Genomic DNA, 13,435 nt, shown 5'->3' on the forward strand with positions numbered 1-13,435 from the left:
ATTGCAGGAGGCCATTCGGCCCATCGAGTCAGCACCTGTCCTTGGAAACAGCACCCTACTTAAGCCCACACCTCCACCCTCTCCGTGTAACCCAGTAACCCCACCTAACATTTCTGGACACTAAGGCAATTTAGCACGGCCAATCCACCTCACTTTCTTTATTTGTTTATGGGACGTGGACATCGCTGATTGCGTAAGCATTTCATGCCGATCCCAGAGGGCATTTAAGAATCAACCAAATTGCTACGGATCTGGAGTCGCATGTGTTTTGATACCTGTGTGGTAGGTAACATGTGTTACTCAAACCTTGGTTAGTGGGGGTAACAGTACCTTGAATCGTGTGGTCCTTTATAACTTCCGTCTCATTGTCATCATTTAAGCAGTAAACAGTCTCCCTCCTCACATCTTCCTTCCGCAGAGTCTTGGCATCGACTGACGTCCAGCATTTCATGACTTTCTCTTCAGTCATCTGTTTGAAGAGTTTTAATTCTGAAGTTTAGATTGTCATAATTGTATTTTTTTTAAAAAGAGAAATAGGTCAGCTGGGGCAAGGTGCTGGGGATTGTTAGTAAACACAGAACATAGAAAATAGAGCACAGAACAGGCCCTTCGGCCCACCATGTTGTGCCGAACCTTTGTCCTCGATTAATCATAGATTATCATAGAATTTACAGTGCAGGAGGCCACCCGGCCCATCGAGTCTGCTCCTGGAAAGAGCACCCTACCCAAGGTTAACACCTCCACCCTATCCCCACAACCCAGCAACCCCACCCTACACAAAGGGCAATTTTGGACACGAAGGGCAATTTATCACGGCCAATCCACCTAACCTGCACATCTTTGGACTGTGGGAGGAAACCGGAGCACCCGGAGGAAACCCACGCAGACACGGGGAGGACGTGCAGACTCCGCATAGACAGTGACCCAAGCCAGAATCGAACCTGGGACCCTGGAGCTGTGAAGCAATTGTGCTATCCACAATGCTACCGTGCTGCCCTTAAGAACAAATAAATCTACACTATATCATTTTACCGTAATCCATGTACCTATCCAATAGCTGCTTGAAGGTCCCTAATATTTCCGACTCAACTACTTCCACAGGCAGTGCATTCCATGCCCCCACTACTTTCTGGGTAAAGAACCTACCTCTGACATCCCCCCTATATCTTCCACCATTCACCTTAAATCTATGTCCCCTTGTAATGGTTTGTTCCACCCGGGGAAAAAGTCTCTGACTGTCTACTCTATCTATTCCCCTGATCATCTTATAAACCTCTATCAAGTCGCCCCTCATCCTTCTCCGTTCTAATGAGAAAAGGCCTAGCACCCTCAACCTTTCCTCGTAAGACCTACTCTCCATTCCAGGCAACATCCTGGTAAATCTCCTTTGCACCTCTTCCAAAGCTTCCACATCCTTCCTAAAATGAGGCGACCAGAACTGTACACAGTACTCCAAATGTGGCCTTACCAAAGTTTTGTACAGCTGCATCATCAGCTCATGGCTCTTAAATTTAATCCCTCTGTTAATGAACGCTAGCACACCATAGGCCTTCTTCACAGCTCTATCCACTTGAGTGGCAACTTTCAAAGATGTATGAACATAGGCCCCAAGATCTCTCTGCTCCTCCACATTGCCAAGAACTCGACCGTTAACCCTGTATTCCGCATTCATATTTGTCCTTCCAAAATGGACAACCTCACACTTTTCAGGGTTAAACTCCATCTGCCACTTCTCAGCCCAGCTCTGCATCCTATCTATGTCTCTTTGCAGCCGACAACAGCCCTCCTCACTATCCACAACTCCACCAATCTTCGTATCGTCTGCAAATTTACTGACCCACACTTCAATTCCCTCATCCAAGTCATTAATGAAAATCACAAACAGCAGAGGACCCAGAACTGATCCCTGCGGTATTCCACTGGTAACTGGGCTCCAGGCTGAATATTTGCCATCCACCACCACTCTCTGACTTCTATCGGTTAGCCAGTTCGTTATCCAACTGGCCAAATTTCCCACTATTCCATGCCTCCTTACTTTCTGCACAAGCCTACCATGGGGAACACCTTATCAAATGCCTCATTAAAATCCATGTACACTACATCCACTGCTTTACCTTCATCCACATGCTTGGTCACCTCCTCAAAGAATTCAATAAGACTTGTAAGGCAATACCTACCCCTCACAAATCCGTGCTGACTATCCCTAATCAAGCAGTGTCTTTCCAGATGCTCAGAAATCCTATCCTTCAGTACCCTTTCCATGACTTTGCCGACCACCGAAGTAAGACTAACTAGTCTGTAATTCCCAGGGTTATCCCTAGTCCCTTGTTTGAACAGGGGCACGACATTCGCCACTGTCCAATCCCCTGGTACCACCCCTGTTGACAGTGAGGACGAAAAGATCATTGCCAACGGCTCTGCAATTTCATCTCTTGCTTCCCATAGAATCCTTGGATATATCCCGTCAGGCCCGGGGGACTTGTCTATCCTCAAGTTTTTCAAAATGCCCAACACATCTTCCTTCCCAACAAGTATTTCCTCGAGCTTACCAGTCTGTTTCACACTGTCCTCTCCAACAATATCGCCCCTCTCATTTGTAAATACAGAAGAAAAGTACTCGTTCAAGACCTCTCCTATCTCTTCAGACTCAATACACAATCTCCCGCTACTGTCCTTGATCGGACCTATCCTCGCTCTAGTCATTCTCATATTTCTCACATATGTGTAAAAGGCCTTGGGGTTTTCCTTGATCCTACCCGCCAAAGATTGTTCATGCCCTCTCTTAGCTCCCCTAATCCCTTTCTTCAGTTCCCTCCTGGCTATCTTGTATCCCTCCAGCGCCCTGTCTGAACCTTGTGGCCTCAGCCTTACATAAGTCTCCCTTCTTCCTCTTAACAAGACTTTCAACCTCTCTTGTCAACCATGGTTCCCTGACTCGACCATCTCTTCCCTGCCTGACAGGGACATGCATATCAAGGACACCTAGTACCTGTTCCTTGAACAAGTTCCACATTTCACTTGTGTCCTTCCCTGACAGCCTATGTTCCCAACTTATCCACTTCAATTCTTGTCTGACAAGATCGTATTTACCCTTCCCCCAATTGTAAACCTTGCCCTGTTGCACGCACCTATCCCTCTCCATTACGAAAGTGAAAGTCACAGAATTGGGGTCACTATCTCCAAAATGCTCCCCCACTAACAAAACTATCACTTGCCCTGGTTCATTACCAAGTACCAAATCCAATATGGCCTCCCCTCTGGTCGGACAATCTACATACTGTGTTAGAAAAGCTTCCTGGACACACTGCACAAACACCACCCCATCCAAACTATTTGATCTAAAGAGTTTCCACTCAATGCTTGGGAAGTTGAAGTCACCCATGACTACTACCCTGTGACTTCTGCACCTTTCCAAAATCTGTTTCCCAATCTGTTCCTCCACATCTCTGCTATTATTGGGGGGCCGATAGAAAACTCCTAACAAGGTGACTGCTCCTTTCCTATTTGTGACTTCAACCCATACTATCTCAGTAGGCAGATACTCCTCGAACTGCCTTTCTGCAGCTGTTATACTATCTCTAATTAACAATGCCACCTCTTCTATCCAAGTTTCCGTGACGGCCACCACATCGTAGTCCCAAGTACCGATCCATGCCTTAAGCTCACCCACCTTATTCCTGATGCTTCTTGCGTTGAAGTATACACACTTCAACCCATCTCCGTGCCTGCAAGTACTCTCCTTTGTCAGTCTTCCCTTCCCCACTGCCTCACTACACGCTTTGGCGTCCTGAATATCGGCTACCTTAGTTGCTGGACTACAAATCCGGTTCCCATTCCCCTGCCAAATTAGTTTAAACCCTCCCGAAGAGTACTAGAAAACCTCCCTCCCAGGATAGTGCCCCTCTGGTTCAGATGCAACCCGTCCTGCTTGTACAGGTCCCACCTTCCCCAGAATGCGCTCCAATTATCCAAATACCTGAAGCTCTCCCTCCTACACCATTCCTGCAGCCACGTGTTCAGCTGCACTCTCTCCCTATTCCTAGCCTCGCTATCACGTGGCACCGGCAACAAACCAGAGATGACAACTCTGTCTGTCCTGGCTTTTAACTTCCTGCCTAACTCCCTAAACTTGTTTATTACCTCCACACCCCTTTTCCTACCTACGTCGTTGGTACCAATGTGTACCACGACTTCTGGCTGCTCACCCTCCCCCTTAAGGATCCTGAAGACACGATCCGAGACATCCCTGGCCCTGGCACCCGGGAGGCAACATACCTTCCGGGAGTCTCGCTCGCGACCACAGAATCTCCTATCTATTCCCCTAACCATTGAATCTCCTACTACTATTGCTTTTCTATTCTGCCCCCTTCCCTTCTGAGCCCCAGAGCCAGACTCAGTGCCAGAGACCTGGCCGCTAGGGCCTTCCCCCGGTAGGTCATCCCCCCCAACAGCATCCAAAAGGGTATACTTATTTTGAAGGGGAACGGCCACAAGGGGTCCCTGCACTGTCTGCCTGTTTGTTTTCTTTCCCCTGACTGTAACCCAGCTACTCTTGTCCTGTACCTTGGGTGTGGTTACCTCCCTGTAGCTCCTCTCTATCACCCCCTCTGCCTCCCGGATGATCCAAAGTTCATCCAGCTCCAGCTCCAATTCCCTAACACGGTCTCTGAGGAGCTGGAGTTGGGTGCACTTCCCGCAGGTATAGTCAGCGGGGACACCGGTGATATCCCTCACCACCCACATCCTACAGGAGGAGCATGCAACTGGCCTAGCCTCCATCCCCTCTTACCTTACAGAATATAACTGCCCTGTGGACCAACTGGACTTCCGCCCTCCGACTCTGCTCCCAGTCAGCTGCACTCTCTATAAACTCGTGGCTCCCTTCTCGCTCTTTGCAGAAATGTAGGAAACGAAATGAAAGGAGCACCTTACTCCCTCCTCACCTAACTCCCTCAGTCACCAAATTCTCACTATAGCACTCAAATGCACCAAATTCAGCACTCCCTCAGTCACCAAACTCTCATTATAGCACTCAAATGCACCAAATTCAGCACTCAGTGCAAACAAAGCCATGTTGGGTGTTGGGAGCTCCCTGGACAAAGGGGAACGCCGGAACGCAGGGGCCCGACCTCATGGTGAGAGTGGCCATTTTGGACGGCCCCCAAACAAAGGGAAACTCTGGAGTGCAAGGGCATGTACACCAGGTAAGTATGGTTGATTTTGCAGGACCAGGGAGTCAGAAACCTCCCACCAGGATGGTCACCTGGTGCGCAGGGGCCTTCTTGGAGGTGAGTAGTGAGTTTAAAAACCTTACCTTTACAGGAGCAGCCCTTTGGATTTCGGCGGCAGCGGTGCGCAGGGGCCTTCTGGGAGGTGAGTAGTTAGTTTAAAAGCTCTTACCTTTACAGGAGCAGCCCTTTGGATTTCGGCGGCAGCGGTGCGCAGGGGCCTTCTTGGAGGTGAGTAGTGAGTTTAAAAGCTCTTACCTTTACAGGAGCAGCCCTTTGGATTTTGGCGGCAGCGGTGCGCAGGGGCCTTCTTGGAGGTGAGTAGTGAGTTTAAAAACCTTACCTTTACAGGAGCAGCCCTTTGGATTTCGGCGGCAGCGGTGCGCAGGGGCCTTCTTGGAGGTGAGTAGTGAGTTTAAAAACCTTACCTTTACAGGAGCAGCCCTTTGGATTTCGGCGGCAGCGGTGCGCAGGGGCCTTCTTGGAGGTGAGTAGTGAGTTTAAAAACCTTACCTTTACAGGAGCAGCCCTTTGGATTTCGGCGGCAGCGGTGCGCAGGGGCCTTCTTGGAGGTGAGTAGTGAGTTTAAAAACCTTACCTTTACAGGAGCAGCCCTTTGGATTTCGGCGGCAGCGGTGCGCAGGGGCCTTCTGGGAGGTGAGTAGTTAGTTTAAAAACCTTACCTTTACAGGAGCAGCCCTTTGGATTTCGGCGGCAGCGGTGCGCAGGGGCCTTCTGGGAGGTGAGTAGTTAGTTTAAAAGCTCTTACCTTTACAGGAGCAGCCCTTTGGATTTCGGCGGCAGCGGTGCGCAGGGGCCTTCTTGGAGGTGAGTAGTGAGTTTAAAAACCTTACCTTTACAGGAGCAGCCCTTTGGATTTCGGCGGCAGCGGTGCGCAGGGGCCTTATGGGAGGTGAGTAGTTAGTTTAAAAGCTCTTACCTTTACAGGAGCAGCCCTTTGGATTTCGGCGGCAGCGGTGCGCAGGGGCCTTCTTGGAGGTGAGTAGTGAGTTTAAAAACCTTACCTTTACAGGAGCAGCCCTTTGGATTTCGGCGGCAGCGGTGCGCAGGGGCCTTCTGGGAGGTGAGTAGTTAGTTTAAAAGCTCTTACCTTTACAGGAGCAGCCCTTTGGATTTCGGCGGCAGCGGTGCGCAGGGGCCTTCTGGGAGGTGAGTAGTGAGTTTAAAAACCTTACCTTTACAGGAGCAGCCCTTTGGATTTCGGCGGCAGCGGTGCGCAGGGGCCTTCTGGGAGGTGAGTAGTTAGTTTAAAAGCTCTTACCTTTACAGGAGCAGCCCTTTGGATTTCGGCGGCAGCGGTGCGCAGGGGCCTTCTGGGAGGTGAGTAGTGAGTTTAAAAGCTCTTACCTTTACAGGAGCAGCCCTTTGGATTTCGGCGGCAGCGGTGCGCAGGGGCCTTCTTGGAGGTGAGTAGTGAGTTTAAAAACCTTACCTTTACAGGAGCAGCCCTTTGGATTTCGGCGGCAGCGGTGCGCAGGGGCCTTCTGGGAGGTGAGTAGTTAGTTTAAAAGCTCTTACCTTTACAGGAGCAGCCCTTTGGATTTCGGCGGCAGCGGTGCGCAGGGGCCTTCTTGGAGGTGAGTAGTGAGTTTAAAAGCTCTTACCTTTACAGGAGCAGCCCTTTGGATTTCGGCGGCAGCGGTGCGCAGGGGCCTTCTTGGAGGTGAGTAGTGAGTTTAAAAGCTCTTACCTTTACAGGAGCAGCCCTTTGGATTTCGGCGGCAGCGGTGCGCAGGGGCCTTCTTGGAGGTGAGTAGTGAGTTTAAAAACCTTACCTTTACAGGAGCAGCCCTTTGGATTTCGGCGGCAGCGGTGCGCAGGGGCCTTCTGGGAGGTGAGTAGTTAGTTTAAAAGCTCTTACCTTTACAGGAGCAGCCCTTTGGATTTCGGCGGGAACCGGAAGTTCGACCTCTGGCAAGTCCCCCCCCCCCCCCCAATAAATTCTGGTGGAGAGGAAACCCGAGACCCATTGGTGTAAGGTAAGTGCCATATTATATTATATATTATTAGCATTGTGCAGGCCAAGGATTGGAGGTGGAGGAGCAGTCTCTGTCAGCGAGAGAACCTGAGAACATCTCCGAAGGTAAGCAAGTGATTTTTACTTTTATACCTTTTTTCAAATTGTGTGTGTCGGGGGGGAAACTGAAGTGACATCACAGAAAAGCTGTGACCTGAGTGGCTGGTTGGGATTCTAACCTAAATTTTTTTGACTATTTGGGAACTAATTAAACATAATAACTTAATTATAATTTAGAGGATATCTAAGCCAGAGATCGGAGGATATTATAGTTAGCTATCGCATTTCTATTAGAAATCTAGTGCTAGGAAACAGATAGTTGACAGTAACTTTGTAATTTAAAAAAAAAAAGTATTTATAAAAAAAAAAGACAAATTTTAATTTTAATTAATTGACGCAATGTCAGTTAGAGGGGTGCTGTGCTCTGACTGTGAGATGTGGCAGGTCCGGGAGGCTTCCAGCGTCCTGGAAGGCTTCATCTGCAGAAAGTGCACCCAACTGCAGCTCCTCACAGACCGCATGGTTCGGTTGGAGCAGCAATTGGATGCACTTAGGAGCATGCAGGTGGCGGAAAGCGTCATAGATCGCAGTTATGTAAGTGTGGTCACACCCAAGGTGCAGGCAGAGAAATGGGTGACCACCAGAAAGGGCAGGCAGTCAGTGCAGGAATCCCCTGTGGTTGTCCCCCTCTCGAACAGATATACCCCTTTGGATACTGTCGGGGGGGATAGCCTATCAGGGGAAAACAGCAGCAGCCAGAGCAGTGGCACCACGGCTGGCTCTGATGTTCAGAAGGGAGGGTCAAAGCGCAGAAGAGTAATAGTTATAGGGGACTCTATAGTCAGGGGAACAGATAGGCGCTTCTGTGGACGTGAAAGAGACTCCAGGATGGTATGTTGCCTCCCTGGTGCCAGGGTCCAGGATGTCTCCGAACGGGTAGAGGGAATCCTGAAGGGGGAGGGCAAACAGGTAGAGGTCGTTGTACATATTGGTACTAACGACATAGGCAGGAAGGGGCATGAGGTCCAGCAGCAGGAGTTCAGGGAGCTAGGCAGAAAGTTAAAAGACAGGACCTCGAGGGTTGTAATCTCGGGATTACTCCCTGTGCCACGTGCCAGTGAGGCTAGAAATAGGAAGATAGAGCAGACAAACACGTGGCTAAACAGCTGGTGTAGGAGGGAGGGTTTCTGTTATCTGGACCACTGGGAGCTCTTCCGGGGCAGGTGTGACCTGTATAAGATGGACGGGTTGCATCTAAACCGGAGAGGCATAAATATCCTGGCCGCGAGATTTGCTAGTGTCACACGGGAGGGTTTAAACTAGTATGGCAGGGGGGTGGGCACGGGAGCAATAGGTCAGAAGGTGAGAGCGTTGAGGGAGAACTAGGGAATATGGACAGTGTGGCTCTGAGGCAGAGCAGACGGGGAGAAGTTGCTGAACACAGCGGGTCTGGTGGCCTGAAGTGCATATGTTTTAATGCAAGGAGCATTACGGGTAAGGCAGATGAACTTAGAGCTTGGATTACTACTTGGAACTATGATGTTGTTGCCATTACAGAGACCTGGTTGAGGGAAGGGCAGGATTGGCAGCTAAACGTTCCAGGATTTAGATGTTTCAGGCGGGATAGAGGGGGATGTAAAAGGGGAGGCGGAGTTGCGCTACTTGTTCAGGAGAGTATCACAGCTATACAGCGAGAGGACACCTCAGAGGGCAGTGAGGCTATATGGGTAGAGATCAGGAATAAGAAGGGTGCAGTCACAATGTTGGGGGTATACTACAGGCCTCCCAACAGCCAGCGGGAGATAGAGGAGCAGATAGGTAGACAGATTTTGGAAAAGAGTAAAAACAACAGGGTTGTGGTGATGGGAGACTTCAACTTCCCCAATATTGACTGGGACTCACTTAGTGCCAGGGGCTTAGACGGGGCAGAGTTTGTAAGGAGCATCCAGGAGGGCTTCTTAAAACAATATGTAAACAGTCCAACTAGGGAAGAGGCGGTACTGGACCTGGTATTGGGGAATGAGCCCGGCCAGGTGGTAGATGTTTCAGTAGGGGAGCATTTCGGTAACAGTGACCACAATTCAGTAAGTTTTAAAGTACTGGTGGACAAGGATAAGAGTGGTCCGAGGATGAATGTGCTAAATTGGGGGAAGGCTAATTATAACAATATTAGGCGGGAACTGAAGAACATAGATTGGGGGCGGATGTTTGAGGGCAAATCAACATCTGACATGTGGGAGGCTTTCAAGTGTCAGTTGAAAGGAATACAGGACAGGCATGTTCCTGTGAGGAAGAAAGATAAATACGGCAATTTTCGGGAACCTTGGATGACGAATGATATTGTAGGCCTCGTCAAAAAGAAAAAGGAGGCATTTGTCAGGGCTAAAAGGCTGGGAACAGACGAAGCCTGTGTGGCATATAAGGAAAGTAGGAAGGAACTTAAGCAGGGAGTCAGGAGGGCTAGAAGGGGTCATGAAAAGTCATTGGCAAATAGGGTTAAGGAAAATCCCAAGGATTTTTACACTTACATAAAAAGCAAGAGGGTAGCCAGGGAAAGGGTTGGCCCACTGAAGGATAGGCAAGGGAATCTATGTGTGGAGCCAGAGGAAATGGGCGAGGTACTAAATGAATACTTTGCATCAGTATTCACCAAAGAGAAGGAATTGGTAGATGTTGAGTCTGGAGAAGGGGGTGTAGATAGCCTGGGTCACATTGTGATCCAAAAAGACGAGGTGTTGGGTGTCTTAAAAAATATTAAGGTAGATAAGTCCCCAGGGCCGGATGGGATCTACCCCAGAATACTGAAGGAGGCTGGAGAGGAAATTGCTGAGGCCTTGACAGAAATCTTTGGATCCTCGCTGTCTTCAGGGGATGTCCCGGAGGACTGGAGAATAGCCAATGTTGTTCCTCTGTTTAAGAAGGGTGGCAGGGATAATCCCGGGAACTACAGGCCGGTGAGCCTTACTTCAGTGGTAGGGAAATTACTGGAGAGAATTCTTCGAGACAGGATCTACTCCCATTTGGAAGCAAATGGACGTATTAGTGAGAGGCAGCACGGTTTTGTGAAGGGGAGGTCGTGTCTCACTAACTTGATAGAGTTTTTCGAGGAGGTCACTAAGATGATTGATGCAGGTAGGGCAGTAAATGTTGTCTATATGGACTTCAGTAAGGCCTTTGACAAGGTCCCTCATGGTAGACTAGTACAAAAGGTGAAGTCACACGGGATCAGGGGTGAACTGGCAAGGTGGATACAGAACTGGCTAGGCCATAGAAGGCAGAGGGTAGCAATGGAGGGATGCTTTTCTAATTGGAGGGCTGTGACCAGTGGTGTTCCACAGGGATCAGTGCTGGGACCTTTGCTCTTTGTAGTATATATAAATGATTTGGAGGAAAATGTAACTGGTCTGATTAGTAAGTTTGCAGACGACACAAAGGTTGGTGGAATTGCGGATAGCGATGAGGACTGTCTGAGGATACAGCAGGATTTAGATTGTCTGGAGACTTGGGCGGAGAGATGGCAGATGGAGTTTAACCTGGACAAATGTGAGGTAATGCATTTTGGAAGGGCTAATGCAGGTAGGGAATATACAGTGAATGGTAGAACCCTCAAGAGTATTGAAAGTCAAAGAGATCTAGGAGTACAGGTCCACAGATCACTGAAAGGGGCTACACAGGTGGAGAAGGTAGTCATGAAGGCATACGGCATGCTTGCCTTCATTGGCCGGGGCATTGAGTATAAGAATTGGCAAGTCATGTTGCAGCTGTATAGAACCTTAGTTAGGCCACACTTGGAGTATAGTGTTCAATTCTGGTCGCCACACTACCAGAAGGATGTGGAGGCTTTAGAGGGGGTGCAGAAGAGATTTACCAGAATGTTGCCTGGTATGGAGGGCATAAGCTATGAGGAGCGATTGAATAAACTCGGTTTGTTCTCACTGGAACGAAGGAGGTTGAGGGGCGACCTGATAGAGGTATACAAAATTATGAGGGGCATAGACAGAGTGGATAGTCAGAGGCTTTTCCCCAGGGTAGAGGGGTCAATTACTAGGGGGCATAGGTTTAAGGTGAGAGGGGCAAAGTTTAGAGTAGATGTACGAGGCAAGTTTTTTACGCAGAGGGTAGTGGGTGCCTGGAACTCACTACCGGAGGAGGTAGTGGAGGCAGGGACGATAGGGACATTTAAGGGGCATCTTGACAAATATATGAATAGGATGGGAATAGAAGGATACGGACCCAGGAAGTGTAGAAGATTGTAGTTTAGTCGGGCAGTATGGTCGGCACGGGCTTGGAGGGCCGAAGGGCCTGTTCCTGTGCTGTACATTTCTTTGTTCTTTGTTCTTTGTAAGGGGACTTAACGGCCCAGTGAAAAAATCCAGAGTCTTCGCCCACCTGAGAAGCCTGAGGCTGACAAAGTCTATCTGCAGGAGACACACCTGAGCGAGAAGGACAGATTACTGGTGAGACAGACGTACCATTCATGTTACGGGCCGAGGGCTAGAGGAGTAACCATACGGATCAGCAAGAGGACGAGATCTACGGAGACTAGGATGATCACGGACCCAGGGGGATGGTACGTCATGGTCAGCAGTGTCCTGGAAGGGGCACCGGTAGTCCTGGTAAATGTGTACGCTCCCAACTGGGACGACACAAAATTTATAAAAAAGACCATGCCGGAAATCCCCAACATTGAAACGCACCAACTGATTATGGGGGATGACTTTAACTGCATACAGGACCTACTGACCGATCAAACTCCAGAACAGGGAAAAAGACTGGCATGGCTAGGGAACTAGGAACTTTGTGGAGGTGATGGACCTGTGGAGATTCCTACACCCGGGAGAAAAGGAATTCTCATTCTTCTCACAGGTGCACAAGGTTTACACTCGCATTGACTTCTTTGCAGTGGGGAAATCGGTGCTTCAAGGAATTATAGAAGCGGAGTACTCCGCGATAGTCATCTCCGACGTGGATGTGAGGTTGGAGACAGGCCGTACCCAGCGCCCCACATGGGGGCTGGACACCACCATCTGGCCTGGGCTTGTGAAATCCTACCAACTGTCCTGGCTTGAGACAATTCACACCTCTTTAACCTGGGGTTACCCCTCTCTCCAGTTGCACCGTCTGCAGTTGTAAAGACTTAATTATCTGTAAAGACTCGCATTCAAAGTATCATCTTGCATCATTGACTTTGTCTTTTTATATGTTTGTGGAATGCACCACTGGACGAGACCAGACGGAAATGGGAGGACGAACTGCGGACAGAAGTCGGGTGGGGACTCTGGAGCGATAAACTGAGCAGGGCCAACTCCACCTCCTCCTGCGCAAGGCTCAGCCTCATGCAGTTCAAAGTGGTGTACAGGGAAGCTCCTGACAAGAACCCGAACGAGCAGGTTCTTTCTGGAGGTAGAGGATAAATGTGAACAGTGCCAGAGGGGCCCGGCCAACCCAAACTTCTGGACTTGTCCCAAACTTGCTGGGTTCTGGACAGCCTTCGCCGAGGCGATGTCCAAGGTTGTGGGGGTGAGGGTGAAGCCATGCCTAATAGTGGCAATCTTCGGGGTATAGGAGCAGCCAGAACTACACATGGGGAAGAGGGCCGACGTCCTGGCTTTCGCTTTCTTAATCGCACGCCGGAGAATCCTGCTCGGCTGGCGATCGGCAGCACCACCCACAGCTACAGACTGGCTGGCAGACCGACCGGAATTTCTCCACCTGGAGAAGATCAAATGCATCATCCGAGGGTGGGAGGAAGGCTTCCTCACTGCATGGGGGCAATTTGCTGGTCTGTTCCAAAACCTGTTTCAGGCCAACGACAACCAATACAGATGGAAACTGGAAGGAATAGAAAGGGAAAAGAAAGAAAGACAAGGAGGAATATCAGGGACGCACAACCCAGGAGGAGGGAAGGGGAGATGACAGAGAGCCTGAGAGGGACAAAGAGAAACAACGCAGAGGGAGGGGGACAACAACCACCACCATCACCTCGCCTGCGCCATCCACAGAAAGGACACGGCTGAAGCCGACTGAGGGGTGGGGAGGAGGGAGTAACAAGGAGAAGGGGGAATACCCCCCTCCGGACAGTCCGCGGGGGGGGAATGACTCGCCGTACCAGACAACAAGAATATGCAAATGGAGAAAAGTAAGAAAAAGCCTTTTTGCACTATATCAC

At 49.7% G+C, this 13,435-nt stretch overlaps 1 protein-coding gene across 1 annotated transcript in view; it reads right to left on the bottom strand.

Annotated features, from left to right (window-relative positions):
- xrcc5 (X-ray repair complementing defective repair in Chinese hamster cells 5) overlaps positions 1 to 13,435 on the bottom strand; it is a 361,785-nt gene that overhangs the window by 300,721 nt on the left and 47,629 nt on the right. The window contains exon 4 of the mRNA XM_072468320.1: positions 331 to 469. Coding sequence (XP_072324421.1) covers positions 331 to 469 — 139 coding nt within the window. The remainder of the gene's footprint in view (positions 1 to 330; positions 470 to 13,435) is intronic.

Source organism: Scyliorhinus torazame, chromosome 2 (assembly GCF_047496885.1).
Source record: "Scyliorhinus torazame isolate Kashiwa2021f chromosome 2, sScyTor2.1, whole genome shotgun sequence".
NCBI lineage: Eukaryota > Metazoa > Chordata > Chondrichthyes > Carcharhiniformes > Scyliorhinidae > Scyliorhinus > Scyliorhinus torazame.